At 40.0% G+C, this 27,731-nt stretch overlaps 1 protein-coding gene across 1 annotated transcript; it reads right to left on the bottom strand.

Moving 5' to 3' along the window:
* Positions 1 to 26,392, bottom strand: LOC139729257 (kelch-like protein 18). The gene is made up of 10 exons (XM_071640187.1): positions 26,075 to 26,392; positions 22,066 to 22,196; positions 19,014 to 19,154; positions 12,236 to 12,434; positions 9,394 to 9,554; positions 8,131 to 8,267; positions 5,525 to 5,747; positions 4,916 to 5,020; positions 4,036 to 4,147; positions 1 to 421 (listed from the first exon to the last, which is right to left on the bottom strand). The coding sequence occupies exons 1-10, from the start codon at positions 26,213 to 26,215 to the stop codon at positions 38 to 40; spliced, it is 1,734 nt and encodes a 577-aa protein (XP_071496288.1). The 5' UTR covers positions 26,216 to 26,392; the 3' UTR covers positions 1 to 37.
* Positions 26,393 to 27,731: the final 1,339 nt, after the last annotated feature.

The raw sequence follows: 27,731 nt of genomic DNA, 5'->3' as shown, positions 1-27,731 counted from the left end.
GGAGGAATTAAATGACTGCTACATTTTCAGGCTGTCGTCACGACGACAGTGGTATGACACCGACACCAACGCCCCCTTCGTGAACCTGCATGGGGGACACGAATGTCCATTTGTCATCCTGGGGATTGTACATCTCCACACTGTTCAGGTTGGACAGTCCGTCGTAGCCCCCGATGGCGAACAGGCGCCCTCTGTTGGCCACCAGTGCCACACGGCTGCGCCTGGAGTTCATGGGGGACACGTAGGTCCACTGGTTGGCCACGGGGTCGTAGACCTCCACCGTGTTCAGGAACTTGGAGCCGTCGTAGCCGCCGCAGATGTAGAGCTTGCCGTTGAATGCGGTGACACCGAGGCGGCATCGCTTGCTCTGCATGGGTTGGACCACAGTCCATCGGCCCGTGAAGCGATTGAAACACTCAACCTACACGGCACAGTAGCATTTCAATAAAAGGGGGGAGAAGGAAACATTGCTGATCATCAAAGGATCTGTATACCAGTGCCGTATATTAAGAGAGTCTGGCCAACTCGGTTTTCGGCTTATGTGTTTTAGAGCCTGCGATTGGTCAAAAGCTGGTCCCGTGACCTACAGGCGCCATGTCGTTACCAAAGTCAAACACGCGGGCGCGAGCAAAGCTCAAACGCAAAGCCCATTGTTCATTACGCGCAGCTACGCGCTAATTTTGTTTGCCTTTGGGAAATCCCCAATATCAGTCATGGTGCAGTGGGGGTAACGAATTGTCTATTTTATTGAAGTAGAAGGTATAAAATATATTTTTAAAGTTATTTTGATATCTTTGTGCGAAAAACTGAAGATTTGTCATGCCTAAATTCCTGCCCAGCGTGGCGTTGCTTGAACCGACCTGACTCAAGTGTAAGGATGCACCGCTTTCCGACAGATCCAAAACGAAGTAGAAAAAAAAGTGGGCAATCGGAGTGCGACGGTAAAAGTATATGATTTGTTTTCTTTGGATTCCTTGCGGTGTCTTTCAGACTACTAGTGTCCAAGTTTTGATTTACATTTGTATGTCACCTCCATAACGTAGGTTCCTACGAAGTGTCGGCTGAGGCATTTGTTTTGGTCGTCCGTCCGTCCTTCTGTCTGTCCTTCATTCCGTAATCAATTTTGTAGACACCGTTTGTAATGCCAACTTGACAGAAGATGCATGTGTGAATGCACGAAGTTTTGTCTTTTGAATAGCTTATAAACTTTTGTGTAAACACGCTCAAAGTGAAAGGTCAAAATCATGTACATAATGGTTAAATTCTTAAAACAATATTACTATTTCCCACATATATATGCAATTTTTGAAGGTGAGTACAAGTATTTCCAGACGAAACTTACTGCGGCGACTGTGATTCTCTTGTGATTTATTTATTCATTTATTTATTTATTTATTTATTCGGGGTCGGGGGTTATGGGAGGGGGGCAAAGGTCAAGAATCAATGTCAGGTAAAATGTTAAAATTCTAGTATCTATTGTTAAAATATTATCACCCAGTTCCTCCATACCCTGGAGATTACCCAATACAAAAACGTAAAACCAAACACGGTAGTTCCATGCCATCATTACTAAACAAGTAAGTGCCGGGAAAGATTTTGGCCATGATGGTCAAAGGTCAAGTGAAAATAGTAAAATGACAAGATTTTTCACATATTGTTAAAATAACCACTCCAAGTATCGCCATGAAAATATATAGATAGGTCAACTTACGAGTAAAAAATGATCAAATTCCTTAATACTTGCTCTCTTAAACAATAAAAGTCATCCATTCACACCTAGTTTAAGGAAAGCAAACACTCGACGCATTATATCTTTAGACAAACATGCCATTTTTTCTGTCAATATTATTATATGACACTGTCGTGTAACATTGTCAAAACGTACTCTAGATACCGTACGTCCCCCCCAAAAAATTACAACGGGACCCTCCACAATGATATCTTTAAAAATGGTAAATCACTCTAAATACAAATTCAGGGTATGAACTATAACACATCGCCCACATTTTACAGAAACCCCATTCGATTTGCTTCAGTGGTCAAAGAGAAATGAGGAGTTTTGTAGAGCATGTCAGAAATCTCTTCCCTCCTAGTTCTGTCTATTGTATTCACACACAAGAGCATCGAAGTGCTAAACTTGGAAGAATCAGACTCATGACACACTTTACAACAATCCACATTTCTCTGTGACCGCATAACCAAATTGAATGAGGTTTTCTGCAAAATAGAGCTAAGATATTGTATTTTAAGACTCTGAAGTAGCATTTAGACAGTTTAATCATATTGGGTGTTATCAATGCGAAAATCTGATTGTATTTTTTTTTTTTTTTTTTTTTGGGGGGGGGGGGGGGACATACTGCTCACCTGCTGTTATAGAGAACAATGTAATATGGCTGAGGTATACCGGGAGCCATTTCGTGGACAATTTCATTTGTTTTTTTAATTTCTTTCATATCTATTAAATGGTCCTGATCGTAGTTTATATTTGGTACGGATGGATGTTACGGATATCCCTCATTATCATATGTCATCCAGGTATTTGTGCTTTTGTTCAATTACAGGTCTTTAAAAAAATATATTTCTAAACATATTTCTAAATTTGAGATCATTTTACATACCTTAATACGCACTTGCCGATGACGTTTCATGTTGTGCATTGTACATAGGCGTATTCCTTTTGAATTACATACTAGTAGGCCTTCATGTCAGTTTCATACATAACTATATGGTACTAAATAATATGGTAATTGATGGTTATTTGTGTGCAAAACAGTAATAACTGTGGAATTCGTCTATCGCCTGTGCACTGCTAGAATTGTAAATTTATTTATCATTTTGTTATACAATATTCTTGTTCCCTGGACAGCTTGCTATAGCATACAGTCTAGTGAAAGTTTACGACACGGCATACTGTGAATTCTTCTTTTATTTCTACAGCAAAAAAAAAAATATCATATTATAGGCCTATATTTAAGAATTATATCCTTTAGACAGCTTCCCTATACCTTGGTGCCTGTGTCTACAATGGTCTATTTGAATGTGTAAAATGATAGACGATTGTTGGCTTTGTTCAACATGGATGGAATGAATTACTAGTAGAATATCCCTCCCCAAACCTACACCTTTTCTCTCTATATATATCTCCCCCTCTCTCTCTCTCTCTCTCTATGAAAAAAACAAAAGTCAGGCAACACAGTGCCTTGCGCCTTTGGGACGCCTGCACGCAAACCCCCAAGCGCACACGCTGAAGCCTTAAGCGCACTGTACGCTGGGTAACGACATGGCGTCCAATTTATGAGTTGGCCAGACTCTCTTAATATACGGCACTGCTGTATACCAATGATATACAGCTAAACATACACTATGACATCTAGTACTTTCAGCAGTATAAACATACTGTCTAAACATTGAGGCAAGCAGCCATGCAATGTTAGAAATTATGAGGTATTCTTTCTTAGCTTCTAATTCATTCATATCAATTCATTGCAAATGTACACCTCTCTCTATGCACATGCACATGCATACACACGCACACACAAGTTAAAATTCTTGTTGGTTGTGAGTGCTTGGTATATTACAGTTGTAAAAAAGGGCATTTAAAACATTGCTTTTTTATTTGAATTTGTTCTACTACGCACTAATAGTCAATAAAGTAAAAGAATAAAACACACCTAAATACTAGAAGTGCCTCCAAATTCAACCAGTTGTATTTGATGCTATTATGCCAAAATATTTTGAAAATGTTGAAAGCAACTACAACTCTATGTATCCTGATTAACATGATGTATGTTGCTTCTTGGAAGTACATTGGATGAAACCGCGGCTGACCAGATATGATACAAAGTTGTTTACATCTTATGAGCAACATGCAGTTACTGGTTAAAACTCTGAAACCAGATAACACCATAAAACCAAGGAGATGTTGCAAGACACACTTACTCATGAACAATAAATGAAATTACAAACACCTCAAAGTGCAAGTACACACAAATGAATTTTGGTAGTTGATATTTGTCAGCAGTCTATGCAACTCACCGTGTTGAATATCTGGAGGCCGTCGTGTCCCCCAGCAGCAAATATCTCCCCATTGAGGACTGCTACTCCAGCCGCACTCCGGGACTTGGTCATGTCTGTGACTACGTACCACCTGACACAGATAGAAAGACAGACAGACAGACATACGGTACACGTACAGTTGTACAGACAGACAGATGTACAGTCAGAGGCATAGACACTTGGGTAGACGGAAAGTCAGCCAGTGCATTACTCAATACCCTCCCAATGTACACAGTAATCTATCACATGGATTTTTCCTACGGTAGAAATATGTACTGTAAAACCACAAATTTTCGCACATATGAAACTCTGGCAAATTTCATGAGGATCCACGATTTGCGAAACTAAAATGCCCATGAAATTATTTGTCTACGCAACACTTTGAATGGCAGAGGTATTCTCAACAGTTTCATGCAGCGAAAAAGGCAGTTGACTCCAATTTGTGAATGTTTCAGTTTTTACAGTACGTCAGAATGACAATAATAGCTCAGACACAACTTTCCCCTCCCCTTTACCCCGGCCAATCTGCCAATCTACCACTCCTCTCCTCCTTTCACCAATCTTTCTTTCGCTTAAATTCTCCCCCCCCCCCCCTCTCTCTCACTATTCTTCATCTGTCTTTCCTTCACTCTCTGTTTTTATTGACTTGCAAAGAGGCAACTTCCCATAAAACGTCACTGAAACTCAACTATGAGGTATAAAATGAGTTACGATATGCAGATGCCTTGTTAACCCGTTCGTACGGGAACCTATAGGCATTTCAGAATTCAGTATGGAACGGGTTAAGGTGACACAGTCTACCAATGGTGCATCAACAGATTTGGGTCAGAGCAAGAGAGGACAATTGTTGTTTGCTCACTTGTTGGTCTCTGGGTCGTAACATTCCACTGAGCTTAGCGAAGATACGCCATCATATCCGCCGCACGCGTACACACGGCCATCCAATGCCGCTACTCCAAGGGCACTGGGAAGAGTCAGAGGAAAATGGAAGCGGTGTGAATGATAAACTCTTGCTGATTTACCATGTTTTGTAAGAAAAGTTGCACTGGTTGCTATAATGATGCCCAATAAAAGCTAATGAGGTTGTTGTCCTAAAGATCTCAGTACAGCAATACATATACACACAAAAACCTGTACAGGTGGCTCTTCAATTTCAATTGGTGATATATCTGGTGAAAAACTAATGATATGAATGTTTGAAATCTTAAGCCCCCTATTTTTGTGATCAAACCAAAATAATTTCAGGAATAAGGTGTAATCTGTAGTTCTTCAACCTGCCACTAGAAAAAACAAGTCATCTGTAAGATATGGATTGCATTTAATCAAATCACTGTGATGCTACTGTGGTGGTGTCAAATTGGTACACTATGTATATCAATGCATTTGCTTAAAACCATTATCCGATTCAATTAACAAGCAATTTTCACACATTGGATCCATTGAGACACGGTTCAGGTTCGCTCTGTACCTCCTTCGGTGGTTCATGGGCGCCATGTCCCACCATTCGTTGCTATGGGGATCAAAGACCTCCACTGTGTTCAGTCTGATGTGCCCGTCGTAGCCGCCCACCGCGTACAGCCGCCCGCTCAGCACGGCCACGCCGACCCGACTCCGCCGCGTCGTCATTGGCTTACTGACCTTCCACGTTTCGTTGGTTGGCTCGTAGACCTCTACAGCATGCAGGGACTCGCCTAAAGTGGGTAGGTGGGGCAGAAGAATAGTTGAAGCATTAACAATAAAAGGTAAAACATAGTTTCCATATGACTGCAGAAACTTGCTTTTCACTCTAAAATGGAAACATACGCATAAGAAATGTGTGAAATAACGCTGAGATAACACAGATAACACAATTTCACTTGGGTAATGACAACAAGGAAAAGTAGAAATTACGCGGTGCGTAATATATGTCCCCGCCGGAAGTAGCATTTTGTAGCAAAATGTACAATACAGGTCAAAAATCAAGGTCAAAGGTCAAAGAAGTCAAAGGTCAAAATTCTGTGTAGAAAGTTTTGAAGCCCTCACCTGCTGCCATCACATAAAGCAAACGGAATCGAAATCGGGTTAGAAATGGCGAAGGAGTAGCATTTTGTAGCCATTGTACAATATAGGTCAAAAATCAAGGTCAAAGGTCAAAGAAGTCAAAGGTCAAAATTCTGTGTAAAAGTTTTGAAGCCCTCACCTAGTGCCATCACATAAATCAAACGGAATCGAAATCGGGTTAGAAATGGCGAAGGAGTAGCATTTTGTAGCAAAATGTACAATACAGGTCAAAAATCAAGGTCAAAGGTCAAAGAAGTCAAAGGTCAAAATTCTGTGTAGAACTTTTGAAGCCCTTACCTAGTGCCATCACATAAAGCAAACAGAATCGAAATCGGGTTAGAAATGGCGAAGGAGTAGCATTTTGTAGCAAAATGTACAATACAGGTCAAAAATCAAGGTCAAAGGTCAAAGAAGTCAAAGGTCAAAATTCTGTGTAGAACTTTTGAAGCCCTTACCTAGTGCCATCACATAAAGCAAACAGAATCGAAATCGGGTTAGAAATGGTGTAGGAGTAGCATTTTGTAGCCAATGTACAATATAGGTCAAAAATCAAGGTCAAAGGTCAAAGAAATCAAGGGTCAAAATTCTGTGTAGAAGTTTTGAAGCCCTCACCTAGTGCCATCACATAAAGCAAACAGAATCGAAATCGGGTTAGAAATGGTGAAGGAGTAGCATTTTGTAGCAAAATATACAATATAGGTCAAAGGTCAAGGTCAAAGGTCACAACTGAAATTCTGCGTAGAAGTTTCAAAGCTCCCACATAGTGCTATCATATAAAGCAAACAGAATCAAAATCGGCTCATAAATGACAGAGAAGTAGCAAATTGAACATTTTGATCACACACGGACGCACGGACGCACGGACACACGGACGGACACACGGACGGACACACGGACGGACACACGGACGGACACACACACGGACACACACACGTACGGAGCCCGTTTCATAGTCCCCTGCTCGAACTCGTTCGGCGGGGACAAAAATGTGAAATATTACCTCATCAGAGGTATGCTGGAAGTATTGCAATCTCAGAGCATTCCTGAACGTGGTTGCGATGTGATATTTAGATTCAATTACACTGATTACAATAACATAATGGGCCACAGCAGTATCCATTGCACGAGAGTGAATGACATGCACAGCTTGTTAGCTACATGCCATTCAATACACATTTAGAACATCACTTACTTGTAATTTTTTATGTAGCCGTTACTGAACAGGAAGAGCACTTCAGGAATAAAAGTCTTGTACATCAACTCTTATTATTTCACGCTTATGATCTCAAGATACTGTAAAACAACTCGTTATCCCAGCAAATCACATCAGCCTGACAAGTTACTTAGTGCAGCTTTTCAATATATATTGCAAGCAAAATCCAAATGGTGGGAGATGAATTCTGAGCACTTCTGAGAACTACGTTTTAACTTTAACCATTATCATCTGACTCAGTTGATGGATTGCCAAATTCAAATATTTTGCTCTAGTGCACAGCCATGCACAAACTGATCGATAGATTGGGATATGCCACAGTATACTGAAAGCATTATAGCCAGAGAAAATTGTGATTTTTTTTTTAAAGTTAGGATCGATCTAGCCCATATCAACATTCCATGGTGTAGCACGTGAGCTCACTGTCCATTGGCCCCATGCATAAAATTCCAAAAGTCATGCTTTTTTCATTCTTGATAATGGAACATACTTTTTTTTGCAGGGCTTGTATGGAGATATATCTACAATGATTGTGCTAATGGTGCATGTACAATTAGAAATTTACTTGATGGTTAAATAACAATGTCTCATTCTACAGTAAGCAACAAATGGCGGAGGAGGGGGGGGGCTTGCCTTTGACATCATAGACATCATAGAATCAACAATTTGCGTTTGACTGGTCACAACTTTGAAAAGAATCATAACTTTCACAGTTTTCATCAGAATGTGCTCAAACTTTCACTGTCCTACTCCTCTACTTTTTCTGCCTCTATTCACACAAACTGATTCTCAATCAGGGCAGATTTTCCCTTTAAATTCACCTGATCGTGTGAGACCACCGACAGCATAGATGAGTCCTGTGATGTCATTGCAGCACCGTGGTTTGGTCCGTTGACTCTTCAGCATGGAACGCCTCTCAGGCATCAAGTGGTAATCTTTGGCTTCATCTACAAGGTCCCTGCAGTGTGTCAAGGCATTAACCATCCATATTTAAATTGTGTAAACAGGTGGTTTTTTTTTCATGTTTAAACAATATCTAAATTTTGTAAAACATTTTTTTTTTTAAAGATAGGAGGTATAATATGCAACAGTTGTTAACACTATTATATAGAGAAGCACTGCGCAATTTAGATATTTTAAAGTCACTTTAAACACCTAGACTGTGTGATACTTCTCTATATAGTGTTAACAAGTATTACATATCAGACCTCTTATCTGAAAAATGAATTTTTCAGGTTTTCATTTTTGCAACAGTTTCACAAAATAACATCGATGCTAGCATCAGATAATGTAGAAACTCTGTTCTGGTTACACTAATAATCACCATATCTTAAAACTCAAATCAGTATTTTGGATATTCAAAATTGAGTGACGAGGTTTTTGAATACATGCCAATTGAGATATGAGGTCTCGTCACCCACTGGATGATATCTGTATTATGCAGATTGGCATTGAATGATGATTCATAAAACCCCACTTTTTTTATGCTAGTGCAAATTTCTAATTGTTTTGAATGTGGCCTCAAATCATACATGCATCTACAAGCCAGTTGCAGGTCACTTTTTTTTTTTTTAATTAATTGAAGCAAGTTTCTGTTGTTATGGCAACTTCCTTCATACCTTCACATGTGTCTGAATGACTGAAGTTTGATGAAAATATCACAATACGCAGAGCCATATTTGAAGAAGCTCATGCATATACACTTCTCAATGAGGGTTAGGGGGCCAATCGTGCAGTTTCATTGGTCGAGGAAGTGTTCAGCAGGAGTGGCACATGTGTTAGACTTTCTCCCAGTCATGAATGATAAATAAAACAAGAGTAACGTAGATCTCTAATGACCTTCACCATGACATGCCAATCTTTGGCTCTCTTCGCTTTAATACCACTGTTGATACTCACAGAATATGAATGGGTCTTTGAAAAAGGCTGGTTCTGATTTCTGACTCAATCAATCTCTCTCTCCCTCTCTCTTTGTTTCTATTTTTGTTTGCTTGGATTGTTTTGTTTTTTTTTGGAGGAGGGGGGGGGGGGGGAGGGGAGGGGGAGGAGAGGGGGAGACTAGTTGTTCCCACCCCGATACCTACCTACACTTGTGGCAGTTCTTGACAAGCTCTATGGCCGATATGTGGTCAGTAAGGATCTGGGGTCTGATCAGAGGGAGTCTCACAAGGCCCAGGAGCTCTGGCATAAACTCCTCTCGATTCTCCTCATCATGACGTACCCAGCCAATCAAGGCATCAAAGACCTAATTCAAGCCACGATCAGATAAATATGATATTAATGCATAGGTCTATACACAAATACATATAGTATACATGTATACATATAATATCATATGAATATGTGTGTATGCATGTATCAAATGCCAATAAAATCCAAATTTTGGGGGGCCTCCCCCTTTGTTACTTAGGGATGAAAATGCTGTTATCTTCACAGTGCTATTAACAATTGTATCAATATTCGATTAACGTGCGCAATCTCAGTGTAACCAAAGCAATAGAAACCCACAAAAAAAAAAAGCATGCTCAGTTGCACGCTTTTGAGAGTGACATACTTGACGTCATAATGACATTCGTGACATTCCTTCTACTGCTATTACTGCCAATTATATGCGGATCAAACAAAATATTTGTGTACATGTGATATTGATATATTTGTGTATGTCAAACATACTCTGGCAACCACCTATCTATAACAGCCACCTGCTCACAGTGACCACATGGGCATCCCCCACAAAGCCGCAAAGAAAACATGTAGTTAAGAACCTGTGTGTAATGACCACTTGCCTAATGCAACCAGTGACCACAGATTTTGGTTTCTGCTGGACGATGACTGTTCACAATGTCCGCCCAGAAGTGAGCTCTGGTGCAACAACTAGCATACTAAATACTGTAAGTCTTCCTCTGCAATAGCTTAGAATTCCAGGAATATTTACTTATTGTGGCTGGCAGGCAAATCAGGTTACCTAGGTGAAACATTATTTGTTTTGGGGTTTGTGGGTTTGGGATTTCGTTTGGCCTTTTCAGGGTGGTTTCCCCTATGAAGAGCTATTCACTGCATGGTATATAAGAATCAAGTGTCCTGACAATCAATATGCAAACATCCTTGGTGACAAATTACATTTAAATATTAAACCTAATCCACATCCTGACTTTTTAAAAGTGAAGTCAACCAGGAAGTGTATGACTGTACTGGTAGGTGATGCAGTGAACTGATGTACAATGGCACTAGTTTCTTTGTGGGATCATGTGATTTAGAGTACCATTTTTTCTTCTTTTTTTCAATGATACTTTATTTCCATCAAACAAACAGTAATACATATTCAATACAAAACATATTGAAAAGAAAAAACAGCCTACTAGTCAAGAAATATACATTGTATGACACAATATATGTGTATGTATAATTATATAGCGAGAAAACAATGCACACTTTACAACAGTAACAAAGAGTAAATTAAAGTATAATTGTAAAATTCAAAATGTAATGCAATGGTTGAAAATATTGACTCTCATAACTCAAATGCATATTATATTACCTCCAATGAGAGAAAAAGCCTTTTTTTTTTTTTGCTTTAAAGGTGATACTTCTTCTTTCTTATTTCATCAATGTAAATTTTGGTCATGAGTTCAACCACTCGTGAAAGTGTCCGAAGTCCCAATTCACAAAATGTTATACTCAGAAAAATACATGGCACAGACAGTACCCACTTGCTTGTGCATATATGTATCATAAAAATCCTTCTATTTTGACAGTGATTTAGCAACTAAAACAAATGAAACAGACAAAATGGCAATAAAAAAATGACACAGCAGTCTCAATGTTTGGGAAAATCTATTACTGGAACAAATCTTCATTTGTTTGTCTTGCATGAGGATTCTCTAATGACCTTGCCAGTGTTAAGAAATTTTTAGGAATCAATATTAAATGGGGAAAGGAAGTGTTCAGCCAAATTATGTATGTCCTGATAAAGTGGTTTGTGGTTTTGATTTAGCAGTAAAAACACCAGGTAAAAGTATGATAGAGATTGATTTTTGTTGAACTTAAGGAGTGTTGCAGTTATTAAAAGCAGTTCCAGATTATCGCCTGAGCACTGGACTTTAATTACCTGTTTATTCACTATCAAACCTGTTGTCTCTCACTCTGAACATTTCTTTTTTCTTTCCCATCTTGCTTTCAGTTTGTCACATTTCTTTTGTGTCTTTGTATGCATGTTTTTGTGTCTCTTTTTTTTTCTTTTCTTTGCACAAATGAAATAATCAAGATATACGTGGGATTGATTAGGGTGATAGGTTTAAAAATATGGATCTTGTTCAGTCAACTGAATCATGATGTGTCATTAATCTAATGCAGGCTTTTCTGTAATGTATTCTTTGCGTGCAAATATTTTGTGCAATGAAACAGCATTAACCCATTAAAGACGGACTGATTTTGCTACAACACGCATTTTCCATAGACACCTGCTTGAGTATACTCGCAACTTGTCCTCAACAGGTAAATGAGTCCGATAAGTTGATCAAGGCAGTTATAGATCTTTGTATTTATAACTCTTTTACAATGAATCTGTATACTGGTTAATTGTTTCTTCGCATGAATAAATTTATGTGATCGAGGAGCATATCAAAGTGAGTGGAATACTAGCTGCCACCTTTTTCATGTGTATTTGTTTCTTTTTGAGTATGATTTTGATATCATCAAACAAAAGTATGTGTGTGTGTGTGTCAAATGAAATTTGAATACAGAATACAAAAAATAAGAAGAGTATGTGTATGTGTGTATGTGTGTGTGTGTGTGTGTGTGTGTGTGTGAACGAAATTTGAATAGAAAAAAGAAGGGATGAGACTGTGTGTGTGTACCGTAAATAAGCAATTCCCCCCCCCCCCCCCACACACACACCACACCCCAAATGTACTGTATGCTGCCTACCTGCTCTTCTCCCGTGACATTCAGCTCGTCCATGTTCAGGAGCTCGATGAGTTCCGACTTGTCCAGCTGCATGAACTCGTCCGAGCACGCCACGTCCACGAACTGCTTGTGGAGGTAGCTGGTGGACGCCTGAAAGAGGTCGCCGCAGACCATGGTCTCGGCGAAGCGGCGGATGCCGATGCAGTTGCTGGCGTACAGTCTGCGGGAAGCCCACGGCAGGGAGTGGGACAGAATGAAGGTAAAAAAGAAATGGTTATACACATCAGAGAGCATTATGCCGACTGCAATCTAAACATTTGCAGTGAGACGGAGCGCCGAGGTGGTCATCTTATCGAATGTCGTCAGCTTCTACTCATGCTCTTAAACTGTACCACCCCTTAGTGCGATACAGAGAGTCACCAGCTTCCCCGCGTGTGGGTCATACTCTCCTTGTTCACGCATTGTATGCATGCAGTAAATGGTGCGTTTGTGTGTGACAGCATTTATAACAAGGGGCATGAATATGAGAAAAATGTGTTCGTACGATCGTCCCAATCAGTGTCATTATAATGTGCATGTTGTTAACATGTTATAACAGAGTGTGGAAGTTAGCATACTGTAGCTGCCTCCTTCTACACATTTTGTATGCATTAAGAGAGTAGGCATCGCGACTTTATGTACTTTGAACTCTTAAAGGTAGGGAATCCCATTTGCATGCCTTAAATGAAGAGTTGTATAAATACAGTGGTATGTTGAAGAGAGTATCATTTTAGAAACTCCCATAAAGTATTGAAAGTGGGAGGTAACATTTAGTACATTTTTATTGACCGTTAGATTTTGAATATAATTTTTTTCGGGGCTCACCGTAAATTCCAGTACATTACTAGGCTAGCTTTGCAGACCCATGCACTGCATGTGTGTCCATCATGTATATTTTGTAAAGAAAGTTCATCAAAACTTACAAACATGTCTATATACATTCTTGCCACACACTCTATATGTTATTACATCAGCTCTTATACTTTTAGATTTGTGTTTATAGATAAAAAATACAGAAGACTGCAACAAAAAGGCTTCAGTGTGGCTGACACACAGAACTACTGAGTAGTTGAGTTTTGTGCATTATTCAAATTGTAGAGGGTTATTTTGTGGCTCAAATGAAAGAAGATTTGTTCCGGTGATGCATTTGCCTAAATTAGGAGACTACTGCGTCTTTTCTAATTGCCATTTTGTGTCTGCGTGTCGTAGCATGCGTGTACTTGTTGCTGTGGTTATTGGCAGGTTTGATAAGTGTGCATAGTTTGGTGTAATGCCCACATACAATGTTGTTGTACTAGGCTTCATGTTGTGTGATTTGCACGGGCAATATAAGCCACCGCTTAAGCAGGAGCACTGCTTAAACGGGAGAAAAACTTATCTCCCGACCCTTCCTGATTAAGAAGTGAGTACTGTACTCTCTATTCTCTTTGTTTTTCTCTGCCTCTGAAAAAAAAAAAATTATCCCTCCTCCCTGAACTAAAAGAAAGAAAGAAAGAAAAAGAACTGGGCTTTCATTGATCTCCAATGATCTAGATTTATATAGATGTTATGATTAATCCATGGAGGTATAATTAAGCCATGAGTACACGTGTACGTGCAGAGCCAAGGACATTAATCATGTTAAAAGCTGGCATCTTCTATACACGCATCTGTGCTGGAGGCTACACTATACCTCCCCGCAAACTACATCCAATTCAAAGCACGTCATCAATGTGACGACACGTGAACAAAATTTGTCCCTACACAATCGACTGGCGCCCTCACCCTTCCCTCAATTCCCCCTGCACCCGATGATCACGCATTGATTAATCGCTAGTGACTATAAATTGGTCTTGCCATATACAGTGTACCACAGAGAGGGTACAATCAAAGACATTACATACTATTATACTTGAATGTATAATGTGCATACCATGTAAAACAGCTAACATGCTGTGCAGAGTAAGGTAAGTGTATTGGAAGTCAATGCCACTACGTGTTCAATTCAAGGAAAGGCTTCAATGAAGGAAGTTGTGGATTTCAGCCTTGAACCACTTTCAGGTTTAATCAAGATACATGTATGTATAGGCACAGGTGAAAGATATAAAAAATGAAATGGCGTGGTGACAATGTCATCTTCAATATCCTTAGTCGGGGGGGAGGTGGATAATCAAGCTTTTTTTGACGTTACTGAGCAATATTGTAAAGTGATAAAAATACAAGGCAATCGCCAAATTGTGTCTCGCCCATTCGCGTACAAGGAATTAATATTTTTTATAACTCCCAGAAGTTAATTGACCTGCTTATGACCTTTGACCTTGTGGTGACCTTCAACACCCTAAGGGACATTTACCATCCAAGTTTGGTCACAAACGGACAAAGGGATCAAAAGTAATGAGCCATAATCGAAACGCGCCATAAAAACTTAACATTGGGCCCTAAAAATTTGTTGACCCCTTTCTGTGACCTTTGACCTTGTGATGACCTTTAACTCCCCAAGGGACATCTACCGTCCAAGTTTGGTCACAAACGGACATAGGGATCAAAAGTTATGAGCCACAATCAAAACGCGCCCTAAAAACATTACATTGGGCCCTAAAAGTTTGCTGACCCCTGTCTGTGACCTTTGACCTTGTGACGACCTTCACCTCCCCAAGGGACATCTTTCATCCAAGTTTGGTCACAAACGGACAAAGGGATCAAAAGTTTTCAGCCATAAACGAAATGCGCCCTAAAAACTTAACATTGGGTCATAAAAGTTCGTTGACCCCTGTCTGTAACCTTTGACCTTGTGGTTACCTTCAACTTCCCAAGAGACATCATCTCTCACCATCACCCAAGTTCGATTGCCATTGTAGCAACATGTGCCGAGTTACGTGTGATAAGAGAGTCTTGCAAGTAAACTTTAACGTATGACCTCAAATGACCTTTGACCTTATCATGTGACCTCTTACGGCACCATAACATGAAGATACCCCCAGTGCATCCATCACCCAAGTTTGATTGCCATTGTAGCAACATGTGTCGAGTTACATGTGATAAGAGAGTCTTGCAAGTAAACTTTAACGTATGACCTCAAATGACCTTTGACCTTATCCTGTGACCTCCAACGGCACCATTACATGAAGGTACCCCTAGTGCATCTATGACCCAAGTTAGGTTGTAATCCAAGCAACTTATGTGAAGTTATTTGTCAAAAGAGAGTCTTGCAGGTAAACTTTAACATAGAAAAGAGAGTCTTGCACATACTCTTTAATAATATATGACCTCAAAATGACCTTTGACATCATCACATGACCTCTGACAACACCATAACATGAAGATACCCCTAGAGCTTCTATCACCCAAGTGTGGCTGCCATTGCTGTAACAGTTGCCAAGTTATGCATCATAAGAGAGTCTTGCAGGTAAACTTTAACATTTGTGACGGACGACGGACGACGGACGGACGACGGACGACGGACGGACGACGGACGGACGCCATTTGGATCCCTTAGTCTCGCCTTCACCTCCAGTGGGCGAGACAATAAGGGACTTTCAGACACTTCAATAGTGATTTCAGTTTGAATATATTCTATAAAAGCTGCGTGGTCCTACATGTACACACTATTTATTAAGTAATGAAACTAACTGGTTTGAAAATAAGTTTCAACACTACATGTGTTGAAAGAGGCCACTCACAGAATGAGTGAAACTCTGTGAGTGGCCTTTAATATTTGTCAAAAAATCAATATCTATCCCACACACAGAAGTGTTAGAATGAACCATTAGTAAGAGGTTTATTCACATGGTGATATTTGTTTGTTATCTTTTGATAGTGACAGCAAGATACATCTTTGTACTCATAAATTTTCTATGCCAAAGTCAGTGTTGCCTTTGCTTGTATCATGGATTTGTACCATAATACAGCCTAGTTGGCAGAGTTTAACTATCTCTGAAATTGAGCCACAGCTTTCATGGAAACAATGATTACAAAGATATTTCATTACAGGATACTTCAATCTCACTTTTACTCGCATCCTTGAATTTGGACACATTAGTACATACATGTAAGTCCTTTCTATAATCAAAGAACACGATTGGTAATAGCCTTGCAACAATAAATGTCTTATTCATTTGTGTCTCCGCTGACATTCAAACTTTGTGTACCACTTGATTCTTATCCTTGGTGGATACCCTTATGACTGAATCTGCTTTCCACGAGTACACTGTTCTCTGTATGACAGTGTTACCAAAAGCTATCCTTGGTATCATATGGGCACGCCTGACTTCACAAGTAGTCTGTGCAGCATACTAGTAGTTTGCAATCATTACCATATACAAAGGACTTGTTCAGCAATACATACAGTGAGAAAAGTGAACAGACACCACGAAGATATCAGAATGAAATACATTGTACTTTTAAATTTCAATGCGCTGTAAAAACTTGTAATTTGCTCTGGTATGCAGGAAGTTTGGACTGACAGGATCTCTTGGATTATCTTTGAGGTATTAGCCATTTTCAAGCTCTTTCTATTTTTTTTTTCAACTCTTCCTCACTGCAAAATCTTTGCAATGTAAGCAGTGGAGTGTGATATGAAAGCTATCATAATGTGAGTATTTCTGGGAATTTTTACAATGTAGTCAAATCATGCATGATTATACCTCTCCTAACACAGCAAAGTACCACGGTAGTGAAGACCCACTGATGTGGTCACAAGTTCATTCAACCAACCTAGGAGTGCGTCAGTGCATTCATAAAATTCTGGCCACTGGAAAACATAAAGACTGGATAAGGGTTTGTGTGTGTGTGCAAAACACATTCTACAATTGGCCACTGTGCATATTACTATTTCATAAAAACAGAACATTACAGAAACGGATCGCAGAAAATGTACATATATACCTCATGCGTTATGTGAATATTTTGAGTCAATGTGTGCTGTTGTGCACAACTGCACTTTGTTCACAAGGACTTATTATGCATCTCTTTGCAAACAATTATTCGTTCCATACCAGGTGATCTGAATGGAAAAGACATTGAATGAATGATTGAGATCCTGTTAGAGTCATATGCTATTAAAGACTTCGAAATATTACAGCATAGATCATAAAGGAACAAGAAATCTGCTCAAAATTAAGTCGGGAAAGTGATTCTCTTCATACACCTTTTAATGTATATGTCATGGATACGGTAAAACACGATATATATTCGCGGGATGAAAATTTCGCGAATTGGAGCTGACGACCTTTCTCGCGGCATGAAGTTTTCACAAACTGCCACTGGTGTCCAATGCATATTGTGTAGGCAAGAATTTTTGAGTGCATTTTAATTTCGCAAATGTTGGCGCTCGCGAAATTTGCAAGATTAAAATGCATGCAAACATTCCTCGTTTTACAGTAGTCTTTAACCCGTTGAGGACAAGTCCCGAATATACTCGGGCAAGCATCTATGGGAAATGAGTGTAGTGGGATAATCAAACCGTCCTTAAAGGGGATGGCTAGTAACCGATCAGTGGGAATCAATGGGAATGCTGAGGGATGATTGTTCCAATCCTTGTGGGATTCATTTAAGAGTACATAATATATCTACTGTTGTGTGAAAATTATTTGCTTCAGAACAGTCTCATATTCAAGTAATGTGCAGATTAATGCCCCGTCACTGACCAGGCATGCTAACCTGGAAACATTAAACTGCACATTACTTGAATATGAGACCATTCTGAAGCAAATAATTTTCACACAACAATAGATATATAATGTACTCTTAAATGAATCCCACAAGGATTGGAACAATCATCTTCCAGCGTTCCCACTGATTCCCACTGATCAGTTACTAGCCATCCCCTTTAACGGGTTAAGGAAAGACCACTTCACGAAGGCTACACCACCAGTGTCAGATATGGAACTGATCACCACTTCCTGGTGGTTTCTATGAGAAAACATAACCAGTGATGGAATCGCAAGGACCATCTGAATGACACAGAGATACTGTAGAGGCTAAACTTAAAAGTTATCCAAGACACATAACCACGTACATCCAAAACTCTCATGTCTGCAAAATATTTGTTTACAGAGAGCTTTGAAAGGGCCTTTGAAAGAGGATGAGCATTTGATCTAACTTAAAAGTCATCCAAGATACACAGCCATATCCAAAACTCTCACATCTGCAAAATATTTTTTACAGAGAGCTTTGAAAGGGCCTTTGAAAGGGGATATCAAATTACTTGAAAGATGAGCATTTGATTTATCACATGACAGAAATCCAAGCTGCTTACTCGACAGTCCATACCAGCATGATCCAAACTCTCTTTTCCTGTCCCCTGGTTGTAATCTCTTTAAAGGCATAATTTACCATTTGCAGATGAAACAAAAACCCAGCTTTAGTGCTTCGAAATAGTTCTAAAATGTGAGTTAGGGATAGAAACCAATCTGAAAATTTGAATCAGTATAATTAATGTTATAAGTATTGTTAAATATACAAAATGTGAACAATAGTAGACTGAACTGTCTACAGTTATGGTTTATTGAGAAAAATAGTGATATCTCCTTATATTTTAGGCTTTATTGCAAATTTTTTACATGGTAGGATGTTTTGTGATACAACCAACCGACGCATGCATCAAATGTGATATCTCAAACATTTTTAAAATCACTGGCCCAAAAGGTAAACTGTACCTTTAATCTCATAAACATATCTTTGATCTACAATGTGGACTTCAAACGATATTGAAGATAAATACGTTCATGAAAAGGGGGGGGGGGGGAGGGTGGCGATGGGGTGGTGGGATAGAAAAACTCACCTGTCCTTGAGGAAGCTACAACAGGCATTCTTGATGACTTGCAGCTGCAGAAAATTGGCGCAGGCAAGAATGGACAGCACATTTTGAGTGTTGATGATGACACGCCCACTGTAAGAAAAATTCACTAGCACTTCCAAGGCACTGCAAAAAACAAAAAATAAATAAAAATAAACAAACAGACAAACAAACAAAATAACAACAAAGAGATAAGTCTGAACAGGAGGGGAAAGAATTGGATGGAAGACAACAATGGATGTGATATTTTGCACTTGTGAAAGGTATGTTACGATTATTTTCTATTCATGTACGCTTCCAAATGGGTTAATGAGGGTTTCACAGTCATAAAATATGGCCTACCACAAGGTCTTGTTTTAACCCATTGAAGACTAATCTCTTGTATAATTAGGCAGGCGTCTATGGGAAATATGCATTATAGCAAAAGCAGCTCATCCTCAATGGGTTGAATTGCACATTGTCACTTGGGAGGCATACTTTTGATAGTCTTTGGAGCTTGATACAACTACTTGTATACGGTACTATAACAGTGTTCACCCAAATCAGTCCACAAGAGGTTTGATAAGTCCATCATTACATCCGGTTCTAATATCATTAAGTAAATGGGTTGGACAGCAGGTTTTGCTTTCAGTCCATGTGAATAAAACCTTGAATACAAAAATGGCCATACTTATCCTTATATATTGAACATACATAGTAATACTTCATGGATGATGCATGATAATTATACAAGTATGTAGTTCCTGAGAAGTGATCCCACTTTCAATGATACACTGTTGGACATGAACAAAACTCTATTCGTCATAAAGCAAAAATACTGTAAATGTTTGCAGTTCCAACACTGCAGCCAGCATGGGGAATACTGAGTGAACACTGCATTCAAAACGTGAAATCTGTTCAAAGCAATAAAGGCATAGTACCACTGCTCTGGTATTGGGCAAACATTCACAAATGTTTGCTCTGACAAAGTATACATATTGAATGCAGTCTGAAAATTACTTCAAATAATGTTGCCTAGCACATTTGCATACATGTATTATGCTGATCCATGTAACATAATACAACCTCTGGCAAGGTGTCTCAATTAAAGACTATTGCAGGTAGTGTCAACAAACTATTTTGGGCACATGATGCAATCATGAGCTCTTTGTGTTTTTTTTTTTTGTTATTTTTTGCTTTGTCTTTTGACCATGTGACATTATTGTCCTTTTATGATCTGAATGTAAACAAGTACATTATTCTGTGGTGTCTTTGAAGCTTTACTGTACCATCACGAAAAAAAAATTTACCGTTAGCACAACTGTTTTGAACGAATGGAACTATACAATGGATAGGGATTGATAAGACTCAGCGTGATATTTGACATCTGAACAAATAGGTATGACGCTAGGGTCATCAGTCATATTATCTAACTCTGTATCCTACTGGCAGGCCAAAAGAGTCTGCTTGGTCAAGTGCCTCTTAGTGCACATCTTGACTTAACCATGACAGGCATACATGTATCTTACCACCAGAAGAAGTGTTTTGAATGAATGGCATTGTATACCAATGGTGCAAGAAAAGAGATTTGTGAAAATTGAGTAGTAATCACTGGTGACGACCCTTCTGAACGTCAGAATAAAATCTCAGTTTAAACCAGTACCGTATATATATCATTGTTTTCTGGTTTCTATGCCATCTGCTTTCTGGAGTACACAAAAGAGAACCTAAGGGATATCACCCACTCCCGAGAGTGAAAGGGGTATTGCCAGTTTTCCTGTCCAGAATGATGTTACATCATGTAAAGGAGGCATTATTGCTGTAGATATGCACAGAGTTAATTAATTCCCCTTTACGCTTTCACAGGGAATATTATGTGCACACTTTCTATCATTCCAAATTATATAACGACTGAAGAGATCCTTGTCATGTGATTGGTTGTTTGACATTGATTATTCGGCCCACTTCACTGTGACGTCATCCTCCGTGCAATTGTGGTTCCATTTACTGTGCAATTTTGGATCCATACGATTTGCTCCATTGCACGCTCACTGCAAGCCCGGCTTACTACGCGTATACGCTTGCGTGTACATGTTGCAGTATATGTATGCGACAGCGTGCTACTGATACTAGTAATAGCGTAAAGCACTCAGTGAATGCTCTCGCGATTAGATTCTCGATCTCTTGTTTCTAAATTAATAAAACATGTAAGGACAAGGATCTCTTTCAGGCGTTATATAAAACAAATAATAAATGTTTTTCCTTCGTGCAATGGACAGAATATTTCATTCGGTGAAAGATGAAATGTTTGATCCATTCAACTCGGCTGCGCCTCATTGAATGGATCATTTCATCTTTCAACTCATGAAATATTCTGTCCATTGCACTCATAAACATTCATTATTTGTATACTGATGATATCTACTCGTTTGTATGTCATCATCTCCCATTTCCGCTTTCTGATAGAGACAATTAAGTTGTGTTTGGCATGTTGGTATGTACATCTGTTTTTTGTTTGCTTTTGATTTTTGATTTTTGTGGGGGGGGGGGATGGGGGGGGGTTTGGGATGGAGGTGGCAAAGGTGAGAAACACTAGTCACATTCACACAGACAAAATAGCAGGATAACTATCGTGATCCAAACACTGAACTTTCAGGCCATCAGAAATGTTCCGCGACTTGCCAATCGCGACAATTTGTAGACCAAACGGTACACAACACATGGCTAAAATCTACCAAAATGATGACCCTTGCCCTTGTATTTGTGCGCTGTCGAGAGGTGTGTTTTGAATTTGAATGACAGGACCAAAAAATCTCAAAACAGCATTCACACACTCACCGTGGCGTGAATCATCAGCTGCTTTTCAAATTACTGCGATAATTCCAAAATAATCACAAGATTTTTTTTTATTTGGGGGGGGGGGATGGATCATGATGCCGATCACAATATTTTGTGGGTTCTTTATGCCCACACTAGGCAAAAATCTCAAGATTTGTATCCCGCTAATTTGAGTCAGTGTGAATCCCACTACTGGTGCCACCGTCACTCGTTCCCATACCTTGGATCTATTCCCGACATGGTGATCTCCTCCTGTTTACTCTCCACCATGTCCGTGGTGAACATGGCGTGGAAGTACGGCACGGACGCCGCCAGGACGATACGATGGGCCGAGAACTTGTGTTCGTCAACCTGATTGGATGAAGGATGCCATGAATAGACAAGACTCATCAATATACTGGTCATGACATTGACATCTCGATAGTTCACAAAACCTGCTAGAGTAAACAACCCTGTTTGTGGCAGGCCTTTTGTACAGGGTGCCTATTTGCGGCAGGGGCCATTTCATTCATTGATGAAAAGGCCCAATCACTACCAGGTGTCACTTCCCATAACGCTTACACGAGTAACTCCTGCTCGTGTTCTAAAGTGGGACTACGCACAAATGATGTTCATTAACTGTTTTATTGATGAATTATTTATTACAGGAAGTTCATGTTAAGTACCAGTCTCATCTTGCAGGTAGTGTATTCAGGTACGTGTACATGTATTCCTACAGACACAGCTCGATATTAATGTCAGTATTCCTACGGCAAACAAGTTCACAATCAATCTGACCTAGATATGGATTCACTTGTTTACTATAAGCAGCTGATTTCTGTGTACATACACAACCTAAAACTCAAAGGTCACATGTTATACTGTATACATTATAGATACACTTATAAATACATTACATGCATTATTCACGATCTTCATCAAACCAAATGCCAACCATTGATAATGGTGCCTTGCAAATTGGATTTTCCTCTCATCTACAACTGCATTTTGAGTGCTGCATTTGCACAAGGAAATCCCACTGCAACTGCAATGAATACAAAATGTATGGCTACAGAGTACTTACAATGTAATAGTGCCCTACATGTACATCTCATATATTGCATCTCTCATTATCATGGTACTTGTCTATATTTGCTGGTTAACTTCCCTATAAAGTAGGTAAACATGTGTGTATATCTGGAGCAGACAGATGCATTAAGCCTAACTGCCCTATAAATATATCAAATATCAATATCAGGAAGTATGTGTCTCACAACAACAACAAAATACGAAAAGACATGGAATGCAACAGTCAACATGAATAATCATACTCTTTTTATGTCACATTGCGTATGTTATATTTGTGTGTTTTAATATTGGGGGCAAACACTTTTTTTTTTTGGGGGGGGGGGGGGGGCATGGGCCCGCAGACCTGGGGACGGCATCCCCTCCCCAGGAAAAAAAATATCAAGAAAGCTTTTCAAAGGTTAAACAAGAGCCAAATAGGACATTGTCCATTAGTTGCACAACATTCCTTAGCCCTAGGGGTACAAAACCACCTTACATTTTGGCCACAAAACAGCATCCAGATCTTGAAATTGAGTGAGACAATCTTAAACAACTTACACTAACCGAGTTCTACAGTTTCATTTGAATGCAACATGTCACATGTGCACACAAGGAAATTCCATATTTACATAATACTAATCATTGGTTCAAAATCTAAAACTAAACAGCTTATGATACGAAACACTGGGATATGGCGGATTTGTAGTGGAACCCCCTGCTTATATCCAAGGTTTTAGTTAGTATTAGGATTAAAGGTTCCCTGAAATACAAATGCATGTTGATTTGTGATTTATGATACTTCAACATCACTTTTGCGGTGAAACAAATATCGAGAAACATTCCAAATATCCTAAACTGATTTTTCTTCTATTTTTCTTCAGATTACTTGGATACGCCCACAAAAAAAAAAAAAATCCCTTCAAACCAATATTCCTACAGTGACCTCACCTGTCAATCATTGCTAAAGTACTGATATGTTTAATAATAAGACACTGGAATGCACCTTCCCCTCGACTCAGCATAACTTGCATGTTTCTGTGATATTAATGTGACTAACAAAAGACATGGCGAGGTCATGGCTGGTCACCATAGCAAACGCGAGATGGACACTGCTTTCAACCAATCTCCCCCGCCTTCCTTCACTTAATGTCTCTAAAGAAGTTTCGCATGCCCCTTACAACTTCTCGAAAGAACATTCATTCATAAAATTCAACAATTCCCGCTTACATACACTTCTTAATCAGCCTTCAATGTAAAAGTACACAAACATCAAGTTGCAAACTCGCCCAACCTCATGAGTCATAATCTTGCTCTCCAAACATCGGATTCTTGAACTTCTCTCCTTTCCATCTATCCCTCTCTGGCTCTAAATTTTATCTCTAATGTCACCTTCTCATGGAATAAAACTACCCAACTCATTGAATCGTCATTGTGCCACTTCTAGTCTACCCTATTTGGGGGGGCTTATTACCTCCGCCAAGGGAGGAGTTTATATTTTCGTTACCGTTGGTTTGTTTATTTGTCCGTGTGCAAAATAACCCAAAAAGTAGTTAACAGATTTGGATGAAACTTACAGGAAAGGCTGAGAATGACACAAGTAACAGATTATTAAATTTGGGTAGCGATCCAAGATTTTTTTTTTTTGGAATTTATGAAGGAATTTTGATATTTTGGCAGGTAGGGGCAATGAACTTCAAAGCTGCGCATTTTTTAGGTTTTCATTCGCGCACTAAAGTGCGTGCTCCACTTTCTGCTAGGGCAAGGCGTGCCACGCAGCTGAGGGTTTATGACATAACAAAAGCCTCTAAATTGGGAAATCGGGCGCGTTTTCAGCATGTATTATGGGTGGAAATCACTGATCTCTATGGAGGAGCCCAAAGAGCTTTTACTCAGTGGTGCAGATGAGAAAAATCTCTTTGGGAAGAGCAAGATCAACGGTGGAATGTAGCTGCTTGGCGGAGGTCTGCGCTCTCAGAGTGCTTTTCTAGTTTGCATTGCGTTATGTTCGTGTAACTAATACCTCCGCATGGGAAAAGTGCTATAACTGAATTTTAAATCGGAGGACAATTTCCTGCAGCATCATCAACTCCAGACCAGACACAGCCTCGAAGTGTAGATTATATATTTTACTGTATAAGCTGTTATTTTTGTGAGGGTTTAATTTTTGCGAATTTCGCAAATCACTGTTGGACTGCAAATTTAACAACACACGAAAATGTTGCCATGCGCTATAGGCTACCAATAGCAGCACTTGCAAACCTTGGTGTCAATTCGTGAAAGCAACATCTCGCGAAAATGTCCGTGACCAGCTGCAGCTCATTCGCGAAAATATCTACATGCGAAAATAACAGCTTATACAGTATTGTGTGGTAGAAGCAATGAATGGTGAGTAGCAGGACAATTTATCTACGAATTATCTACAAATCCACATCTTACAAAGTAACGTCAATTACGGTATGGCCGCCACTGCGGTAAGGTCGCCAGACATTCACATCGCATGTAACGCGCGCCGCGATCGGAGATCAGTTTGGGCGACGGATTTTCATCAATCTCAAAATACATTCGTAATTCACCTTTTTCCTCCGTAAAAACACATATAATTGTAATCAAAATATATTTTACCATATGTAACAGGTGATAAAACCATTTTTAATGCGAGGATGTTTTTGATTTAGAATGGATTTCAGGTGGCAGATTAAGGGAGATTTTCAAACGCGATGACCGACAATGCCTCCTTCATTGAAGCGTATGTATAACACACACGCTAATAATATGTGGCACGCTATGGGTGGCGAATTAATTCACTGCCGATATTAGTTCGCCAGCCCGGACGTGCATAAAAATTACACACAAGTGGCGACCATACGGTAATTGACGCTCGGCAGTAAGTTACCATGACTGAAGTTGAGAAGACTTCTCACATAAACATAACACTCTCATCCCTTCCACTGTTTTCAGATAGAAGTTAGAACATAGAATTAGAATTGGTATTAGAAAGCCAAAGAAGTTACTTTGTATAATCATCGAGGCTTGTCTAAATAACTCTAATTATCCACCACGTGATGATGGTATACGCTAATGATAATGTGCACCATATTTAATTATTAAGTCGCGGGGTTTACAGTGGACTATTTAGACTATATGCCTGTCGTCAAGACGTGATCATAGAACCTTGCCCCCACCTTCAATGTCACATCGCATAGCTTGCCCTGGCGCCGTATGCTCTCCATTGCCGAGTAACCTGCAGCCGGCAGATCGCTCTCGCAGAACACCAATGAATCGGACAAGTCGTCCGAGGACGTTGGACTGGGCGACATTCTCATAAAGTCGAAAACCCCGCAGAATTACCAGAAGTGCTCAAGACTGAGTAATGTCTGGTCTTGACAGTAATAAGGCCTGGATACTAACTGGCGTTCTAGGTCACACACAAAGCAAACGATGAAATGAAAACTGACGCTTAGCAAGGTGAACCGGTAAGAAACAGCATGAGCACACACACAACACACACACTCTGTAGTTATGTGTGCGATACTAGGACTGCGCCCGCGCCGCCCGCCCCCACCGTCGCCGCGATGCATCATCGCATGCATACGGGATGCTCCTCCTCCAGTCCATTTTATCGTGCATCCACGATCCGACCCGCACCCCCTCATTCATAAAATAAACACCGCGTCCACACATACACACACACACACACAAGCGGGGTTGCAGGTGGATGTAGCGGTAGGTAGAGGGCACTCTTCCACATCCATCCTGTCCCCGTCCGCGCCCCGTCCAGCGTACTGTACTTTTACAATACTGTTTGATCTTTGGTATCATCCACAGAAATAGATTGTAGTACAATGATTCAGACAAGAATATCTGTACCACACTTTAGGGGCAGAGAGACTCGGAGACTCGAAAATGCTAATTTTTTTTAGTTGCGTCTTCCTTCCCCGATTTTATTGTTTTTTCGCCAACATCCGGAAGAACAGTGTTCAGTCATTATCCAGTCAATCACAGAACTTAATGCTGATATTGCTGTAAAGTTTCAATTCAATGAGAAAGTTGAATCTCGAATAGGGGGTAGATCTATTGCCTTTTTAGCTCACCTGAGCCAAAAGCTCAAGTGAGCTATTGCGATCGCCCTTCGTCCGGCGTCCGTCGTGCGTCGTCCGTCGTCCGTCGTCCGTCGTCCGTCGTCCGTCGTGCGTCGTGCGTAAACTTTTTACATTTTCATCTTCTTCTTGAAAACCCCAAGACCGATTTTCATCAAACTTGGCAGGTAGCATCCCTAGGGGGTTAGGAACTCAATTTGTTAAAATGGGCACCATGCCCCACCCAGGGGGCCCCCAGGGGGCCCAAACCCCCCAAAATTAAGGAATCTGTAAAAATCTTCTTCTCTAGAACCAGAAGTGATAGAGCTAAGTTAATACTATGAGTTAGTACATTGATGACTATAGTTTCAAGTTTGTTCATGGCAGAATCAGGGGTGCCCCCCTTGGGACCCAGGGGAGGGGGGTGGGGAAGGGTTCTAATGGGGCCTAAATTGTACATTTTCATCTTCTTCTTGAGAACCCCATGACCCATTTTCACCGAACTTGGCAGGTAGCATCCCTAGGGGGTTAGGAACTCAATTTGTTAAAATGGGCACCATGCCCCACCCAGGGGGCCCCCAGGGGGCCCAAACCCCCCAAAATTAAGGAATCCGCAAAAATCTTCTTCTCTAGAACCAGAAGTGATAGAGCTAAGTTAATACTCTGAGTTAGTACATTGATGACTGTAGTTTCAAGTTTGTTCATGGCAGAATCAGGGGTGCCCCCCTTGGGACCCAGGGGAGGGGGTGAGGAGGGGTCCTTA

The sequence above is a fragment of the Diadema antillarum genome, unplaced genomic scaffold (assembly GCF_040938485.1).
Source record: "Diadema antillarum isolate AM-2024a unplaced genomic scaffold, OU_Dant_1.0 seq00000231_RagTag, whole genome shotgun sequence".
Lineage (NCBI taxonomy): Eukaryota > Metazoa > Echinodermata > Echinoidea > Diadematoida > Diadematidae > Diadema > Diadema antillarum.
This window is presented reverse-complemented; position numbering and strand designations above follow the sequence as displayed.

Bases quoted from the DNA above. Each gene is read 5' to 3' on its own strand.
- LOC139729257 (XM_071640187.1), bottom strand. From the start codon at position 26,215: ATGAGAATGTCGCCCAGTCCAACGTCCTCGGACGACTTGTCCGATTCA. The intron at 22,197-26,074 runs GTGGGGGCAAGG...TCATCCAATCAG, and splicing joins TATGCGATGTGACATTGAAG to GTTGACGAACACAAGTTCTC. The intron at 5,021-5,524 runs GTACAGAGCGAA...GACTCTTCCCAG, and splicing joins CCCATGAACCACCGAAGGAG to TGCCCTTGGAGTAGCGGCAT.